The sequence below is a fragment of the Dama dama genome, chromosome 15 (genome assembly GCF_033118175.1).
Source record: "Dama dama isolate Ldn47 chromosome 15, ASM3311817v1, whole genome shotgun sequence".
In the NCBI taxonomy this organism is placed as follows: domain Eukaryota; kingdom Metazoa; phylum Chordata; class Mammalia; order Artiodactyla; family Cervidae; genus Dama; species Dama dama.
The window spans coordinates 21,092,558-21,112,730 of record NC_083695.1 but is presented as its reverse complement, the minus strand read 5'-3'; the positions used below and the strand labels follow the sequence as shown (position 1 = coordinate 21,112,730).

The 20,173-nt window shown below is 35.5% G+C and overlaps 1 protein-coding gene across 5 annotated transcripts in view; it reads right to left on the bottom strand.

Moving 5' to 3' along the window:
• The window catches only part of CABCOCO1 (ciliary associated calcium binding coiled-coil 1), a 171,695-nt gene that overhangs the window by 134,588 nt on the left and 16,934 nt on the right, over positions 1–20,173 (bottom strand). For 4 of the 5 annotated variants that reach the window (XR_009696062.1, XM_061161600.1, XM_061161601.1 and 1 more), the window contains exon 3: positions 7,462–7,631. Coding sequence is in view for 4 of the 5 variants with exons in the window: in XM_061161600.1 (XP_061017583.1) it covers positions 7,462–7,631 (170 nt within the window). In the remaining variant the exon portion in view is untranslated. Of the gene's footprint in view, positions 1–7,461; positions 7,632–9,565; positions 9,644–20,173 lie in introns of all 5 variants that reach the window. The other variant, XM_061161603.1, reaches the window with a different exon arrangement.

Sequence of the window (20,173 nt, the reverse complement as noted above, 5' to 3'; positions counted from 1 at the left end):
TTTCTTTAGAAAGGGATGAATGGGATATAATTTTATAAGAAACTGCCAACTACTGTACAGAGTGGCTGTGCCATTTTGTATCTCCACAAACAAAGAACAAGAGTTCTAGATGCTCTGAATCCTTGTCAGCACTTGATACTGTCAGTATTTTTTATTTTACCCATTCTAACAGATGTGTAATGGCATTATAGTGGTTTTATTACATTTCCCTAATGACTAATGATGTTGAGCATCTTTTCAGGAGTTTATTTGCTATCCTTATATATCTTCTTTGGTGAAGCATCTGTTCAGATTCTTTGCCCATTTTTTTTTTTTTAAAAACATAAACTTTATTTTGTAAAAGATTTGCAAGAAAAATTACAAAAATAGTATTGAGAATTCTTGCCAACCCTCCACACAGCTTCTCTCATTTTTAATATCAAACATTATCATGGTACATTTATTACTACTAATAAACCAAATTTAAACAAACATTACAATGAACTAAAGCCCATATTTTATTAATTTCCATAATTTTTACTTTATATTCCAGGACATCATCCAGGACACCAATTACATTTGGTTGTCAGGTCCCTTAGGTCCCCCTAGATTGATAGTTTCTCTGACTTTTCTTGTCTGTAATAACCTTGCCAGCTTGGAGGGGACTGGTCAAATATTTTGCACAATGTTCCTCAACTTAGTTTGCCTGATGGTTAAACAGAAGTTATGGGTTTTGATGGCTTTGTCCATTTCTAATAGGATTTTTTTCCTTATTGCTGTGTCTTGAGAGTTCTTTATGCATTAAGGTACAAGCCCTTTTTCAAATATCTGATTTGCAAATATATTTTTCCCTGTCTGCAGCCTGTATTTTCATTCTTTTAACAATGACTTTCATAAAAAAAAAAAGTTTTAAAATCTGATGAAGTCCAATTTATAAATTTTTCTTTTACAGGTACTGTTTTGGGGTTCACATCTAAGAACTTCTCAATAACCCAAGGTCATAAGGATTTTCTCTTATGTTTTATTCTTAAAGATTTATAGTTTTATATCTCAAGTTTATAACAATTAGAGTTAACCTGCATCAAGTGAAAAGTTTAGGCTGAGTGCACTCTTTTCAACATAGATGAGCAGTTGTTTCAATACATTTATTGAAAAGGAGACTTGGTTCCACTGAATTACTTTTGCATAGTTATCAAAAAGTCAGATGACCATTTTTCTATTTCTGAATTCTGTCTTCTGTTTCACTGATACGTGTGTTTATCCCTTCACTAATTCCACACTGACTTCATTACTATAACTATATAGTAATTCTTAAACTGGGTATTAAGCCTTTGCAACTTTACTCTTATTTTTCAAAAAAATTTTAGCTGTTTCAGGTCCTTGGCCTTTCCATACAAATTTTAAAATCAGTGAGTATGTCTAGAAAAAATCCTGCTGGCATTTGGATTGATACTGCATTAAATCTATATATCAATTTGGAAAGACATCTTTATCATGTGGAGACTTCTAATCCAAGAACACAGTATGTTTTTTCATTTGTTTAGGTTTTATTTTTATCATCATTTTGTAGTTTTTAGCATGTAGACTGTGCATATTTTGTTAGATTTATACTTCTGTATCAATACTTCTATGATTTTTTGAGTTACTGTAAGTGAAGAAAGTAGGGAAAACCACTAGACCATTCAGGTATGACCTAAATCAAATCTCTTCTGATTATACAGTGGAAGTGACAAATAGATTTAAGGGACAAGATCTGACAGACAGAGTGCCTGATGAACTATGGACGGAGGTTCCTAACACTGTACAGGAGACAGGGATTAAGACCATCCCCATTGAAAAGAAATGCAAAAAAGCAAAATGGCTGTCTGAGGAGGCCTTACAAATAGCTGTGAAAAGAATAGACAGGAAAAGCAAAGGAGAAAAGGAAAAATATTCCCATCTGAATGCAGAGTTCCAAAGAATAGCAAGGAGAAATAAAAAAGCCTTCCTCAGCTATCAATGCAAAGAAATAGAGGAAAACAATAGAATGGGAAAGACTAGAGATCTCTTCAAGAAAATTAGAGATACCAAGGGAACATTTCATGCAAAGATGGGTTCGATAAAGGACAGAAATGGTATGGACCTAACAGAAGCAGAAGATATTAAGAACAGGTGGCAAGAATACACAGAAGAACTGTACAAAAAAGATCTTCACAACCCAGATAATCACGGTGGTGTGATCACTCACCTAGAGCCAGACATCCTGGAATGTGAAGACAAGTGGGCCTTAGAAAGAATCGCTACGAACAAAACTAGTGGAGGTGATGAAATTCCAGTTGAGCTTTTTCAAATCCTGAAAGATGATGCTGTGAAAGTGCTGCACTCAATATGCCAGCAAATTCGGAAAACTCAGCAGTGGCTGCAGGACTGGAAAAGGTCAGTTTTCATTCCAATCCCAAAGAAAGGCAATGCCAAAGAATGCTTAAACTACCACACAATTGTACTCATCTCACACGCTAGTAAAGTAATGCTCAAAATTCTCCAAGCCAGGCTTCAGCAACATGTGAACCGTGAACTTCCAGATGTTCAAGCTGGATTTAGAAAAGGCAGGAACCAGAGATCAAATTGCCAAGATCCGATGGATCATCGCAAAAGCAAGTGTTCCAGAAAAACATATATTTCTGCTTTATTGACTATGCCAAAGCCTTTGACTGTGTGGATCACAACAGACTGTGGAAAATTCTTAAAGAGATAGGAATACCAGACCATCTGACCTGTCTCTTGAGAAACCTGTATGCAGGTCAGGAAGCAACAGTTAGAACTGGACATGGAACAACAGACTGGTTCCAAATAGGAAAAGGAGTAGGTCAAAGCTGTCTATTGTCACCCGGCTTATTTAACTTATATGCAGAGTACATCATGAAAAACGCTGGGCTGGAAGAAGCACAAGCTGGTATCAAGATTGCCAGGAGAAATATCAATAACCTCAGATAAGCAGACAACACCATGTTTATGGCACAAAGTGAAAAGGAACTAAAGAGCCTCTTGAATGTGAAGGAGGAGAGTGAAAAAGTTGGCTTAAAGCTCAACATTCAGAAAACTAAGATCATGGCATCCAGTCCCATCACTTCATGGGAAATAGATGGGGAAACAGTGGAAACAGTGTCAGACTTTTTTTGGGGGGGGTGCTCCAAAATCACTGCAGATAGTGATTTTAGCCATGAAATTAAAAGACGTTTACTCCTTGGAAGGAAAGTTATGACCAACCTGGATAGCATGTTTAAAAGCAGAAATATTACTTTGCCAACAAAGGTCCGTCTGGTCAAGGCTATGGTTTTTCCAGTAGTCATGTATCGATGTGAGAGTTGGAAGGTGAAGAAAGCTGAGCACTGAAGAATTGATGCTTTTGAACTGTGGTGTTGGAGAAGGCTCTTGAGTCCCTTGGACAGCAAGGAGATCCAACCAGTCCATCCTAAAGGAGATCAGTCACTCTTGTTCATTGGAAGGACTGATGCTGAAGCTGAAACTCCAGTACTTTGGCCACCTCATGCGAAGTGTTGACTCATTGGAAAAGACCCTGATGCTGGGAGGGATTGGGGGCAGGAGGAGAAGGGGACAACAGAGGATGAGATGGTTGGATGGCATCACCGACTCAATGGGTTTGGGTAGACTCCAGGAATGGTGATGGACAGGGAGGCCTGGCATGCTGCAATTCATGGGGTCGCAAAGAGTTGGACACAACTGAGCAACTGAACTGAAGAGATATTGTTTCTTAAAAATTTGGTATCTAATATACATTGCTAGTATATTGAAATACAACTGACTTTTGTGTTTTGACCTTCTTCATGCAACGTTGCTAAATTCATTAGTTCTAGGAAATTTTTTCATTCTGTGGAACCTGCTATATATAGAATCATTTCATTTGACAACAGGGACTGTACAATCCCCTCCTTTCTAGTCTGCCTGTGTTTTATTTCTTTTTCTCACTATACTGCACTTATTGCTAAGACTTCAATTCTTATGTTGAACAGGAGGTAAGACTAGACATTCTTACCTTGACCCTGATCTTACAAGGAAAGAATTTTGCTTTTCTCCGCTAAGTATGATGGTGGCTTTTCTGTAGATATCTTTTATAAGGTTGACAAAAACCACATCTTTTACTTAATTTTCTGACTTTAAAAACAATGAATGGATGTTGTACTTAGTCAAATGTTGTCTTTGCATCCATTTACATGATCATGTGCTCATTTCTTCTTTCAATTTTTTACATGAATCAGATTTTCAACACTGAACCATTCAGCATTGAATTTCTGGCATAAAGCCCAACTGGTCATCTATATTATTTTTTTATGAATTGCCTGATTAATTCTGACAATATTTTGTTGAGATGCTTTTGTGTTCATTAGGGACATTTCTCTGTAATTTCTTCTCCTCTTTTTAGTCCTACTTCCCCACCTTTCCTCAACTTTTTCTTCTTTTCCCTTTCCCCTCACTCCTTCTTCTTCTCTTTGTCAGGTTTTGGTATGAAGATAATTTTAGCCTCGCAAAATAAGTTACAAAGAGTTCTTTCCTCTGTTATTCCTGGAAGATGTCATATATAATTGGTGGTATTTTTTCATTAAATGTTTAACAAAATTTTCCAGTAGAAACATTTGGGCCTGAAGAATTTTTTCCAATAGTTCTTAGCAACAAATTCAATTTTTTCAGTAGTTATGGGACTATCAAGATATCTACTTCACCTTGGTGAATTTTATTAGTTTGAGGTTTTTGAAACCTGGTCAGTTACTTTTGTTTTCTAATGTATGTATAATTAACATTCTCTTTTTATTCTGTTAATGTCTGCACAATCTTTAGTGATATCCTTTTTATACTTGATAATAATAACCTGTACCTTCCATCTTTTTTCTTAGTCAGTTTTCCTTCATGTTTATCAACTTTTATCTTATCAAATATCCAGATTTTTGTTTCATTGATTTTCTCTATTGGTTTCCATTTTCAATTTCATTGACTTCTATTTATTATTTCTTTCTTTTCTGCTGGATCCATGATCTATTCATTTACTTAAAAATCTTTTCTAATATCTGTTGAGACTTTCTCTTTGACTCATGGACTAGTAAGAATTGTGCTATTCAATATCCAAGTGTTTGGAGATTTCCCTTACATATTTCTGTTATTAATTATTTGTTTAATTCCATGATGGTCAGAAAACATATCTGTATGGTTTCAATTAAACTTAAGGTTGTTACATGACCCAGGATATGGTCCACCTTGATGACTGTGCCATACACACTTGAAAGCATGACTATTCTGTTGTTTTGGGGTATACTGTTCTGTAAATGGCAACTAGATCCAGACAGTTGATGTTTTTCTTTTGATTTACCTTATTTGTGATCTAGTTAGCCTCTTGAATTTACAGGTCTACGTCTTCTGCTAAATTTGGGATGTTTTCAACTACTGCTTTTTCAAATGCTTGTTTAGCACTGTACTCTTTCTCCTGTCCTTTTGGGACTCTGAATGATATGTATATTAGAACTTCTGTTGTTCATAGGTCCTTGAGGTTTTGTTTATTTGTTTACCAATCTTTTTTTTTTCCTCTGTATTGCTCAGGTTGGATAATTTCTATTGATCTTCCATCTTTAAGTTCACTGATTTTTCCTTTGTCTCCATTCTGTTATTGATTCTACTCAGTGAGATTTTAATTTTGATCATTGTACAATTTGGTTCTAAAATTCTGTTTCTTGATTATACCGTCTGTTTCTTTCATGATTCTTTATATTTTGATGTTTGTTTCAACAATGTTCACAACAGTTCTTTTAAGCTCTTGTCATCTAATCTCAGTATCCATTTCATCTTATTGTTGGTATCTAGTTATTAATATTTTCCATGGAGGATGAGATTCACACAGTTCTTTGTCTGCCTAGTAATTTTGACAATAGTATTGAAAGAATGTTTTGAGACCTGTAGTACTCAAAGATTCCACAAATATTTGTGTCATGAGGGAAAAAGCAGCCAAAGTCTGTTTTGGAAGATTATAGTTTAACAACTGACACTGGAACAATGTTACATTATTTATCAGGGCTCCTAATAAAATAGTACTGGAAAAGACTGAATTCTCAAAACTACCTACCTAAGACCTCAGTTTTTGTTTTAGTTTTATATTAGGTACAGAATAATCTGAAGTCAGTCAGTTAGTATCATACAATATTTCTCATTGTCAAGTATAATTATTTTTTCTTCTACTGGTACATTATTAATGTTTAACATGGCACCACATGCCTAAGTAAAGAAAAAATGATATTCTCCTATTTGCAGAGAAAGAGACATATTGATTTCTCTTCCTCACATACAAAAACTACCAATTCTTCCCTTGTTAAGAGTGATGAGGAGCAGGAAGAATACATAGGGTATGAGTGATTCCTCAATTAATTTTGCTAACACAATATTTCCCCTGCTTCTGAACAGTTAGAAAAGGACAGAAGGAACAAAATAAGCTTTGTGTGACCAAAAGTCCTCCATAAATTTTACTAGGACAATGGTGACAATACTTTAGCGGTGGAAAGGTCTTCTACCTCCCCAAACTTTTTAAAAAAAGAAACTAAAAACAGCAAATAATCAAAAGAAAAGAAGAGACAAAATGGAAGGAGGAAGAAATGGAAGGAAGGAAGGAAGCAAAGCTGCCTCCCATAGACACAAGCAGGTCTTTCAGTGGAGTTAGAAACACCTTGACATTTATTGTGTTCATGGTTTTTTGATTATACAGTAAGATTCATGTTCTAGTTCTGCCATTTACCAACTATGCACCTTGGACCACTTGCTCAACTGTGATATAGGGGTTATCATACCTCCCCTGCAGTTGTTCTGCATTTTCCAATGTATGTTGAAGATTAGAACCAAACATACTGCCTAGGACAAAGCTGGCAATAAGTAATGATAGATTTCCTTCTTTTCCTCCTTTCAAGAAAGTAACTCTGTTTATTCTCAAACAGAAGTCATCACATTTAAAACTGCTCCAAGGAAGAATTTCCAAATTTCCTGTAGTAACTCATTTCAGTAAATAAAAAAACTCACAAAATCTAAGTGTATGGGATTAATGTCTATTTCATGGGGCTTTGATACTGACCAAAGTACCTCCTCTTAATGGCAAACCTGATATTACAGTAATATTTAAATGTAAGATAAGATGAAAACAGCTCAAACAATAAAAAATATCTAGATAAATCTGAACTACTTGACATTTTTGGGATGGATGACACTAACGAGATTTCAAAATTAAAGTAACATATCTGACATATTCATTATTAAGAGAACATTAACCTTGTTAAGTATTAACGCTTTACAACTTAATGAAGTTAAGAAGTATATTCTTGCTATATATACCCAAGGAAAAAACATAATTTTCATTGTAGGATTTACAAAAAACTTAGGAGCTTTTGCTTGAGAAAATTCATTTAGACAGTGGACTAAATTTTCTTTTCTTAAAAAAAGAAAAAGTAATGTACTTACTTCTAAGATTATGAAGTAGCATATCTAGTAAAGTCATAAATTTTGAATATTGAATAACAGAAAAGTCCATTCCTTTTGCCCACAAAAATCCAGATACATAATAATCTAGTAGACTGGCTTCCTTTAAACAGGTTTGAAGATTTTTGAAATTCAAAAACTTTTCTAGTTTCCTGTAACAAGAAAAATCCAGATATTAAAATTGATTAAACATTGAACAGTTCCTTTTCTAAGTTTTAAAAACAGATACTTTTCTTGAATGAAGATTCTATAATGCTCATAATCTAAAAAATTCATGATTATATCAAATAAATCCAAATCAGCATTCAAAAGGGAGAGCACATGAAAATTCTTATTACTGTTTTTTTTTTCCACTTTCTCTTTCTTCTTCTTCTAAATTTCTCTCCTCCCCTCTCTCTCTCTTTTTTTAATCGGAGGAAAACTGCTTTACAATGTTGTGTTGGTTTCTGCCACAGAATATGTGAATCAGCGTTAATTATACATGTAACTCTTCTCTCTCAAGCCTCCCTTCCCATCTCTCATCCCACCCCTGTAGGTCATCACAGAGCACCAGGCTGGGCTCCCGGTGTTATATAGCAACTTCTCACCAGCTATTCATGTGTTGATGCTCCTTTCTCCATTCATGCCACTCTCTTTCTCCCTTTCCCACCATGTTTACAAGTTCATTCTCTACATCTGCATCTCCATTCCTTCCCTGCAAATAGGTTCATTGATACTGTTTTTCTAGATTCCTTATATATGGGTTAATATATTAATTCGATTTTCTCTTTCTGATTTACTTCACTCTGTAGGCTCTAGGTTCACCCACCTCACTAGAACTGACTCAAATTCATTTTTTATAGCTGGGTAATATTCCATTGTATGTACGTACCACATCTTCTTTATCCATTCATCAGTTGATGGACATCTAGGTTGCTTTCAGGTCCCAGCCATTGTAAATAGTGCTGCAATGAACATTGCAGTACATATGCCTTTTAGAACTGTGGTTTTATCAGGGAATATGCCCAGTAGTGGGGTTGCTGGGTCATATGGTATATTTAGTCCTAGTTTTTTTTTTTAAGGAATCTCCATACTGTTCTTCATAATGGCTATATCAGTTTACATTCCCACCAACAGTTGTCGGGAGGTTCCTTTTTCACTTATTTATCTCTGAAGTAAAATGTAATAACTTTTTCTTTTCCTTCAAATTCAATGTCTTTTTCGATTTATACAATCAAATTTCTTTTACTTCTGACAGTGTTCTGGAAATGGATTGTTAAATATTTATTGTTTTCTTTTTTAAGAATTCCAATTATGTATGTTTTACTCATTTTTTCTAATACTGTAATTTGCTTTAGTCTTCAAAAAATTTTAAATCAATTTCCTTTTTATTTTATATGCTTTTCTCATTACTATCTTCTGTGTCCCTTGCATTTTCAGCACTGTTAACTCTCCCTTGGGCTACTTAATTTCACTTCTGTGAGATCTCTCCTTCTCTACTTTTTTTACAAAAAAGTTTCATCACCTTTTATTTCTTTTTATCTCTGCCTTGATTTTTTTGTATTTCTGTCTTATGTTCTTGTGACTACTTCACAAGAGTTCTTAATTGATGATAAATATTTGAGCATATTTTTTTTTGTCTGTTCATGGCCATATTTTTCTGGTGTACTTCCTTTGCCTGACATTTCTTTTTTCTATTCTTCATTTTTATCCTTGCAATGTCTTTGTATGTATACTCCTTGCTTAATGCTCAAACCTGATCATATTACAAGCTATTTTCTATATGAAATAAGTTTATGTCAATTATTCTACTTGTTAGCCTTTATTCAATCAGTGGGAAAAATGAAAAATGTAGAATAGGTTCTCCTTATTACCACATAAACAATCTATTTCTTATAGATATAGGAAGTATCTGCTCCACACTTTATATTATAGGCCTGCTGCTGCAAACAAGTGTTCTTGGAATGGCACTTTAGAGTTTTCTCTTCACCTGGGGACAATAAGTATATTTTTTAAACTCATTCTCAGATCTTCAACTATGTGATCCTCCTTGTACTTTTCCCCACATTTCTGCTTGATCTACCATGTTTCTGGCAGGCATACTCACATTTTGCAGTCTGGACTTTCATTCTCCTTTTTAGTACAGAGATGGAATTGATATTTCCTTGATGCTTATATGTGATTTCTGAGGGAGAAAGACAGTGTGTGTGTGTGTTTGTCTGTGTGACAACTTTATACAGCTATTTTAAAAAAAGATAGTCCTTATTATTTATAATATCGAAATAAATTATATGATCAGAATAATGAATATAGCAAGATTAAACAAGCTTGGGAAAAAATAAAGCTGATGTTATGTTTAACACACTCTCATCCAACTCACAAACATTTCATTTACAGTGGTATCAGGGTAGACCCCGGTCCCCAAAGTGAGATGAGTCTTTTCACAGTAATCATAACTCCCTTCTCATAATGCTAATATAATACCTTTCAGTATATGGCATTCTTTATAATTACTGACCTACAGTGGGTACTGTCCTAAATTGTTCTAGTTAATGCATAACTAAAGGTAAGGTTAATTTTCTTCTGTGGAACAAAAATCAAAAGCATAAATAAGTAGTTTTGACTGCTACTCGTAGTTGTCTTATAAGAAAAATCAGTCCCAAGATTAAGCCTTACTTCCTGATACTTTTGAGGACTTGAGTCAACCAACACTGTAGTTACTGTCTCTCTCAATGTCCCATTATGTGATAGTTTACATACACATATATGTGTAAATGTGCATAAACTTTATTTTTAAGACAATACAATCAGTTTTCATGTTACAAGCAAATAAAAGCATGCACAACTGATACATTTTGTCAAGCAGAGAAATTAAATGGTAGATGCAGAAAAGAACAGGCAGGCACTCTGGGATGGGAGGTTATCTTACTAACCAGCCATCTTCCATTTGTGTTGGGTATCAGTCAGCAAGATTCATTTTTCAATGTTTATAGTACCACTTAGTCTTAAGTGAAAAGCAGTAAGAAAACTTCCATAGTAGTAAAAACTTGTGGTATTTTAATAGAGTCAATAAATAGGTGAAGGAACAGGTACAAAACAAAGAAACAGAGCAAATATATATGGAAACAGCATAACATTTCAAAATCAGTAAGGGAAGTACAAATTGTTCAAGAATGATGCAGTTTATTTCAATATAAAATAAAAAGTTAAAAAAGTGATGCTGGCAGCACTAGCTAGCCACATAGAAAATAAAATAATACTTCAACCAATACATGGATTAACTAAAACAAACCCAGTAGCATTTTATTCTGAATTATATCCTTAAAGCTTTGGATTTTTGGGGGGAGAGGGGAAATGTACAATAAGAGTATATTTGTTTAAGAAACAGTTTTTGAATAGCAACTTTTCTTATTTTCTTTGCTATCAAAGCTTTTATTTTATCAAGTTTAAATTACTTCTCTGATTCACTATGCTAGATGTATGCTCTAACATCTAATTGCTATAATCTGCATTTTGAATGTTTTCATAAATTTTTTTCCATTACTGACTTGATTTTCAGCAAGTTAAGTTCTATACTTAACTGGATTTATTCTTTTTTTCCTTTAATTAATTTTTTTATTGAAGGATAATTGCTTTACAGAATTTTGTTGTTTTCTGTCAAGCCTCAACATGAATAAGCCATAGGTATACATATAATGGCTTGGATCATGAATTCCATATTGCCAAATTCAGACTTAAAATGAGGAAAGCAGGGAAAACCACTAAACATTCAGGTATGACCTAAATCAAATCCCTTACGATTATACACTGAAAGTGACAAATAGATTCAAGAGATTAGATCTGATAGACAGAAAGCCTGAAGAACTATGGACAAAGGTTCATGACATTGTACAAGAGGCTGTGATCAAGACCATCCCAAAGAAAAAAATGCAAATACCTCCTGAGAAATCTGGATGCAGGTCAAGAAGAAACAGTTAGAACTGGACACGGAAGAACAGACTGGTTTCAAATAGGGAAAGGAGTACATCAAGGCTGTATACTGTCACCCTGCTTATTTAACTTATATGCAGAGTACATCATGCAAAATGCCAGACTGGATGAAGCACAAGCTGGAATCATGACTGCCAGGAGAAATATCAATAACCTGAGATATGCAGATGACACCACCCTTATGGCAGAAAGCAAAAAAGAACTAAAGAGCCTCTTGATGAAAGTGAAAGAGGAGAGGGGAGAAAGTTGGCTTAAAACTCAACATTCAGGAAACTAAGATCATGGCATCTGGTCCCATCACTTCCTGGCAAATAGATGGGGAAACAAAGGAAACAGTGAGAAACTTTAATTTTGGGGGCTCCAAAATACTGCAGATGGTGATTGCAGCCATGAAATTAAATGACACTTGCTCCTTGGAAGAAAAGTTATTCCCAGCCTAGACAGCATATTAAAAAGGAGAGACATTACTTTGCCAACAAAGGTCTGTCTAGTCAACACTACGCTTTTTCCAGTAGTCATGTATGGAGGTGAGATTTGGATGATAAAGAAAGCTGAGCACTGAAGAATTGATGCTTTTGAACTGTAGTGTTTGAGAAAACTCTTGAGAGTCCCTATCCAACCAGTCCATCCTAAAGGAAATCAGTCCTGAACATTCACTGGATGCTGAAGCTGAAACTCCAGTACTTTGGCCACCTCATGCAAAGAGTTGACTCATTGGAAAAGACCCTGATGCTGGGAAAGATTGAAGGCAGGAGGAGAAGGGGATGACAGAGGATGAGATGGTTGGACGGCATCACCAACTTGATGTGTATGAGTTTGAGTAAGCTCTGGGTGCTGGTAATGGACAGGAAACCCTGGAATGCTGCAGTCCATGAGGTCGCAAAGAGTCAAACATGACTGAGCAACTGTAATGAACTGAACCTAGAAGGTGGGTCATAGAGAGGATATCTTGCTTTGATTTATGTCATTGTGTGTTCTGCCCTTGTTTTCCTCTAAGAGTTTTATAGTTTCTGGTCTTACATTTAGGTTTTTAATCCATTTTGAGTTTATCTTTGTGTATGGGGTTAGGAAGTGATCTAACTTCATTCTCTTACTTGTAGCTGTCCAGTTTTACCAGCTCCATTTATTGAAGAGGCTGTGTTTGCCCCATTGTGTATTTTTGCCTCTTTTGTCAAAAATAAGGTACGCATAGGTGCTTGGGTTTATTTCTGGGCTTTCTATCTTGTTCAGTTGGTCTATATTTCTGTTTTTGTGCCAGGACCATATTGTCTTGATGACTGTAGCTTTGTAGTATAATTGGAAGTCAGGAAGGTTGATTCCTCCAACTCCATTCTTCTTTTTCAGGACTGCTTTGGCTATTCAGGGTCTTTTGTGTTTCCATATGAATTGTGAAATTTGTTGTTCTAGTTCTGTGAGAAATTCCATTGATAATTTGATAGGGATCACACTGAATCCGTAGATTGCCTTTGGTAGTACAGTCACTTTCACACTATTGATTCTTCCTATCCAGGAGCATGGAATATCTATTTGTTTATGTCATCTTTGATTTCTTTCATAACTGTCTTATAATTTTCTGTGTATAGTTGTTTTGTCTCCTTAAGTAAGTTTATTCTTAGATATTCAATTACTTTTGTTGCAATGGTGAATGGGACTGATTCCTTAATTTCTCTTTCTGATTTTTCACTGCTAGTATATAGAAATGCAAGTGATTTCTGTGTATTGATTTTGTATCCTGGAACTTTGGTAAATTAAATGATTAGCTCCAGTAATTTTCTGATACTATTTTTAAGATTTTCTATGTACAGTATCATGTCATCTGCTAACAGTGAGAGCTTTACTTCTTCTTTTCTGATCTGGATTCCTTTTCTTTCTTTTTCTTCTCTGACCTCTGTAGCTAGGACTTCCAGAACTATGTTGAATAACAGTCGTGAAAGTGGACACCCTTGTCTTATTCCTGATCTTAGGGGGAATGCTTTCAGTTTTTCACCATTGAGAATAATGTCTGCTGTAGGCTTATCATATATCGTCTTTACTATGTTGAGGGAGGTTCCGTCTATGCCCAATTTTGAATATTTTTAATCATAAATGGGTGCTGAATTTTGCCCAAGGCTTTTTCTGCATCTACTGAGATTATATGGTTTTTGTCTTTCAATTTGTTAGTATGGTGTTTCACACTGATTTGCAAACATTGAAGAATCCTTGATGCTCATGTGTATGAGTTTGAGTAAGTTTGCATCCCTGGAATAAACCCAACTTGATCATGGTGTATGAGCTTTTTGATATGTTGCTGAATTCTGTTTGCTATAATTTTGCTGAGGATTTTTGCAGGTATGTTCATCAGTGATATTGGCCTATAGTTTTCTTTTTTTGTGTTATCTTTGTCTGGATTGGTGTCAGGGTGATGATGGCATCGTAGAATGAGTTTGGAAGTGCTCCTTCCTCTGCAAATTTTTGAAAGAGCTTTAGAAGGATAGACATTAGCTCTTCTCTAAATGTTTGACAGAATTCTCCCGTGAAGCCATCTCATCCTGGGCTTTTGTTTTTTGGGAGATTTTTGATCACGGCTTCAATTTCAGTGCTTGTAATTAGGTTGTTCGAAATTTCTATTTATTCCTGGCTCAGTCTTGGAAGATTGAACTTTTCTAAGAACCTGTCCATTTCTTACAGGTTATCCATTTTATTGCCATATAGTTGTTCAAAATAGTCTCGTATAGTCCTTTGTATTTCTGCATTATCGTTGTAACCACTCCTTTTTCATTTCTAATTTTGTTGATTTGATTCGCCTCTTTTTTTCATGATGAGTTTGAGTTCTGGCTAAGGTTTGTCAATTTTGTTTATCTTCTCAAAGAATCAGCTTTAAGTTTTATTAATCTTTACTATAGTTTCTTTCATTTATTTCTTCTCAGATCTTTATAATTTCTTTCCATCTACTAATTTTGGGGTTTTTTGTTCTTCTTTTTCCACTTGCTTTAGGTGTAAAGTTAGGTTTTCTATTCGATGCTTTTCTTGTTTCTTGAGATAGGATTGTATTTCTATAAACTTCCCTCTTTGAACTGCTTTTGCTGCAACCCACAGGTTTTGAGTTGTTGTGTTTTCATTGTCAATTATTTCTAGAAATTTTTTTTATTTCCCTTTTGATTTCTTCTGTAACCGGTTGGTAATTTAGAAACTTACTGTATAATCTCCATGTGTTTGTGTTGTCTACATCTTTTTCTTGTAATTGATATCTAGTCTCATAGCATTGTGGTCAGAGAAGATGCTTGATATGATTTCTATTTTCTTAAATTTACTGAGGTTTGATTTGTGACCCAAGATGTGGTCTATCCTGGAGAATGTTCCATGTACATTTAAGAAGGTGTATTCTTCTGGATTTGGATGAAATACCCTGAGGATAACAATGAGACCCATCTCATCAAATGTATCATTTAAGACGTGTTTCCTTATTAATTTTCTGTTTTGATGATCTGTCATTGGTGTGACTGGGGTGTTAAAGTCTCCTACTGTTACTGTGTTACTGTGAATTTCTCCTTTTATGTCTGTAAGTTTTTGTCTTATGTACTGAGGTGCTCCTATGCTGGGTCCGTAGATATTTACAATTGTATCTTCCTCTTGGATTGATACCTTGTTCATTATGGAGTTTCCTTCCTTATCTTTTGTAATCTTTATTTTAAGGTTTATTTTGTCTGATATGATTGATACTGAAGCTTTTTTTTGCTTCCCATTTGCATGGAATATATTTTTCCATCCTCTCACTTTCAGTCTATACGTGGTTTGAAGTGAGGTCTGAAGTGACTTCACTTGAGGTTTTGACCTCTTGAGGTCTGAAGTGGGTTTCTTGTAGATATTATATATATGGGTCTTGTTTTGCATCCATTCAGCCAGTCTGTGTCTTTTGTTTGGAGTATTTACATTTACATTTAAAGTAATTATTGATATATATGTTCCTATTGCCATTTTTTTTAAATTAATTAATTTATTTTACTGTATAACATTGTACTGGTTTTGCCATACATTGACTTGAATCCACCATGGGTGTACATGTGTTCCCCATCCTGAACCTCCCTCCCACCTCCCTCCCTGTCCCATCCCTCTGGGTCATCCCAGTGTACCATTTTCTTAATTGTTTGGAGTTGGTTTTGCAGATCTTTTTTCTTCTCTTATATTTCTTGACTATATAAGTCCCTTTAACATATGTTGTAAAGATGGTTTGATGACACTGAATTGTCTTAACTTTTGCTTGTCTGAAAATGCTTTTTATTTCTCCATCAATTTTGAATGAGATCCTTGCCAGTACAGTAATCTTGGTTGTAGACTGTTCCCTTTCAATACTTTAAATATATCCTTCCATTCCCTTCTGGCCTGCAGAGTTTCTGCTGAAGATCAGCTGTTAGGTGTATGGGGTTTTCCTTTTATGTTACTTGTTTCTTCTCCCTTACTGCTTTTAATATTCTTTGTGTTTAGTCTTTGTTAGTTTGATTAGTATGTGTCATGGCATAATTCTCCCTCGATTTATCCTATATAGGACTCTTTGTGGCTCTTGTACTTGAATGACTATTTCCTTTTCCATGTTGAGGAAATTTTCAAATATAATCTCTTCAAAATTTTTCCCATAACCTTTCTTTTTCTCTTCTTCTGGGACCTCTATAGTTCAAATGTTGGTGCATTTGATATTGCTTGAGGTCTCTGAGACTATCATCAGTTCTTTTCATTCTTTTTACTTTATTTTGCTCTTCAGAAGTTATTTCCACCATTTTCTCTTCCAGCTCACTGATTCGTTCTTCTGCTTCAGATATTTCGCTATTGATTCCTTCTAGAGTATTTTTAACTTCAGTAATTGTGTTGATTGTCTCTGTATGCTTATTCTTTAATTTTTCTAGGTCTGTGTTAGTTGATTCTTGCATTTTCTCCATTCTTTTTTCAAGGTATTTGATCATCTTTACTATCATTATTCTGAATTATTTTTCAGGTAGTTTGCCTATTTCATCTTCATTAATTTGGATTTCTGTGCTTCTAGTTTGTTCCTTCATTTGTGTGGTATTTCTCTGCTTTTTCATTTTTTTTTTTTTAAACTATGTTTGAGGTCTCCTTTTCCCAGGCTACAAGGCTGAATTCTTTCTTCCTTTTAGTTTCTGACATCCTAAAGTTGGTCCAGTGGTTTGTGTAAGCTTCGTATAGGATGAGATTTGTGCTGAGTTTTGTTTATTTGTTTGTCTTTCCTCAGATGGGGAAGGCTGAATGGGGTGGTAATCCTGTTTGCTGATAATTGGGTTTGTATTTTTGTTTGTTGTTTAGATGAGGGGTCCTGCACAGGGTGTTACTGGTGGTTGGGTGATGCCAGGTCTTATATTCAAGTGGTCTCCTTTCTGTGAGTTCTCACTATTTTATACTCCCTAGGTATCATCACCCTGCTTATTTAACTTATATGCAGAGTACATAATGAGAAATGCTGGGCTGGAAGAAGCACAAGTTGGAATCAAGATTGCTGGGAGAAATATCAACAACCTCAGATATGCAGATGACAGCACCCTTATGGCAGAAAGTGAAGAGGAACTAAAAAGCCTCTTGATGAAAGTGAAAGAGGAGAATGAAAAAGTTGGCTTAAAGCTCAACTTTCAGAAAACTAAGATCATTACATCTGGTCCCATCACTTCATGGGAAATAGATGGGGAAACAGTGGAAACAGTGGCAGACTTTATTTATTTATATATAATCACTGCAGATGGTGACTGCAGCCATGAAATTAAAACACATTTACTCCTTGGAAGGAAAGTTATGACCAACCTGGATAGCATATTAAAAAGCAGAGACATTACTTTGCCAACAAAGGTCCGTCTAGTCAAGGCTATGATTTTTCCAGTGGTCATGTATGGATGTGAGAGTTGGACTCTAAAGAAAGCTGAGTGCCAAAGAATTGATGCTTTTGAACTATGGTGTTGGAGAAGACTCTTAAGAGTCCCTTGGACTGCAAGGAGATCCAACCAGTCCATCCTAAAGGAGATCAGTCCTGGGTGTTCACTGGAAGGACTGATGCTGAAGCTGAAACTCCAATACTTTGGCCACCTCATGCAAAGAGTTGACTCATTGGAAAAGACCCTGATGCTGGGAGGGATTAGGGGCAGGAGGAGAAGGGGACGACAGAGGATGAGATAGCTGGATGGCATCACCGACTCGATGGACATGAGTTTGAGTAAACTCCAGGAGTTGGTGATGGACAGGGAGGCCCAGTGTGCTGCAATTCATGGGGTCACAAAGAGTCGGACACGACTGAGCAACTGAACTCAACTGAGGGTTAGTTCTCTGGTAGTCTAGGGTCTTGGAGTCAGTGCTCCCACTCCAAAGGCTCAGGGCTTGATCTCTGGTCAGGAACAAAGATTCCACAAGTGGTTTGTTATGGCATTAAGTGAGATTAAAACAAATATCCCAAAAAAGAAACCAAAGATAAACCCCAGACAAATGGAAGTTATTAAATCAGGCAAGTAATAATTAAAATAATGGAATATACACATACACATATAAAGCCATGAGCAAACTGAAAACAGTCCAACAGAAATCGAGAACAGTAGATTGACCCGGCTAACCAAGTAAATCAAAAATTATATTTACCAGGTAAGAACAAAACTAACTAAAGCACAAACTGGAAAACAAAACTAAAGCAAGGTGCCAAGTGTGGAATAAAACAGTGAAAACAAAACTAACAAATATGTTGAGAGGAAAGGAAAGAAAGAATATATATGCAATATTAAATAGAGGTAGATAAAGAAGATCTATATACATTAAAGATTAACTGCAAGGGCAAAAGAACAGTAGGAAAGGCAAACAAAGGAATAAATGTAGTAAAAATATAATAAGTTTTTTAAAAAAATAAAATTATAAAAAAGAGGAAAAAAATGGAGGAAGAAAGAAAAAAGGAGAAAACTCCACAGAACTGCAAAAGCCCCATGCAGAGGCAGAGGTTTACAGCAACAATAAAAAGTGTGACTGAACATACACATACACATATACACCCATAAGCAAAATCAAAACAGTCCAACAAAAATACAGCAAATCCACCCAGTGAACAAAGGAAACTAAAAATAATGTCTATCAAAACAATATGAACTAAACCACAAACTGTAAATCAAAACTAAAGTAAGGTGTCAATTGGGGAATAAAGCAATGAAAATGAAACTAACAAAATGTTGAGAGGAACGGAAAGAACGAAAAGAGAGAAAGAATAAATATGCAAAGTTAAACAGAGATAGATGAAGAAGATTTATATACATTAAGGATCAACTGCAAGGGGAAAAGAAAAATAGGAAAGGCAAACAAAGGAATAAAAGTAGAAAAAATATAATAGGTTTGAAGAAATGAAAATTAAAATTATAAAAAGAGAAAAGAAAAAAAAAATAATGGAAGAAGAAAGAGAGAAAGAAAACTCCACAGAACTGCAAAAGCCCCACGCAGAGGCAGTGGTTTATAGCAACAATAAAAAGTGTGACTGAATATACACATATACATATACACTCAAAAGTAAAATGAAAACAAAATAAAAATAAAATACAAAAAACAAAAATAAAGTACAACAGATTGACCCAGTGAACAAAGGAAACCAAAAATTGTATCTACCAGAACAAAACTAACTAAAGCACAAACTGGAAAAAAAAAAAACTAGAGCAAGGTGCCAACTGGGGAATGAAGCAATGAAAATAAAACAAATATGCTGAGAGGAAAGGAAAGATAGAAAGGAAAGAAAGAATAGCTATGCAAAGTTAAATAGAGGTAGATAAAGATGATTTATATACATTAAAGGTTAACTGCAACAAATAAATAAATGCAGAAAAATAATAATAGATTTAAAAAATTAAAAATTAAAACTAAAGAAAAAAAGGAAAACTCCACAGAACTGCAAAAGCCCAATGCAGTGGCAGAGGTTTATAACAGCAGTAAAAAATGAATCTGAGAAAATAAAAAAAAGCTGAAGAGCTTAATTAGATTTCACAGTGCCAATAAAATCGACAACTAGAACAGAAGGAGGGAAAAAGGCAGGGGGAATCCAAAAGAATCTACAGAGCAAGTCAAAACATAATAATAAATGTTTTTCTTGCGTCACTGCTATCAGAATCCTTTCCCTCACTGGGAGTCACCTCCCTAGGATGCTCTCCAACACTGGGCTGATCTCTGGACCTACTGTGGGGCAGCTCAGATTCTAATCTGGTGCTACTCCTGTGTGTTCTTGCCTCCAATGTCCACAGCTATTAGTACTAGCATGTTTTGTTTTGTGGGCGCTCTCAATGGCCTTTTATATATTCCATAGACACAGAGTCTGCCTAGCTGATCGTGTGGATTCAGTCTGCAGCTTGTACTGCTTGCGGGAAGGTTTTGGGTCTTCTTCCTTAGCCACCCTGCCCCTGGGTTTCTATTGTGGTTTTACTTCCACCTCTACATGTGGGTCGTCCACTGGGGTTTGCTCCTGAGGCTGCGCTAGAGGAGTCGGGTTTGCCCCTGTGAGGGCCAGGTGTGGAGGTGGTGCAGCTGCTTGGGTTGCAGGGGTTCTGCCAGCACCAGGTACTCAGGGGAGTTGGCAGCTAGGGCAGCAGGGAATATAGTGCTCTAGAAGGGTATGGCAACCAGTGTTGGCCAATACACTCTAGTATTCTTGCCTGGAGAACCCCCTTCCCTGACAGAGAAGCCTGGCAGGCCATGGTCTACAGGGTCACATAGAGTTGGATACTACCCAGGTGACCTT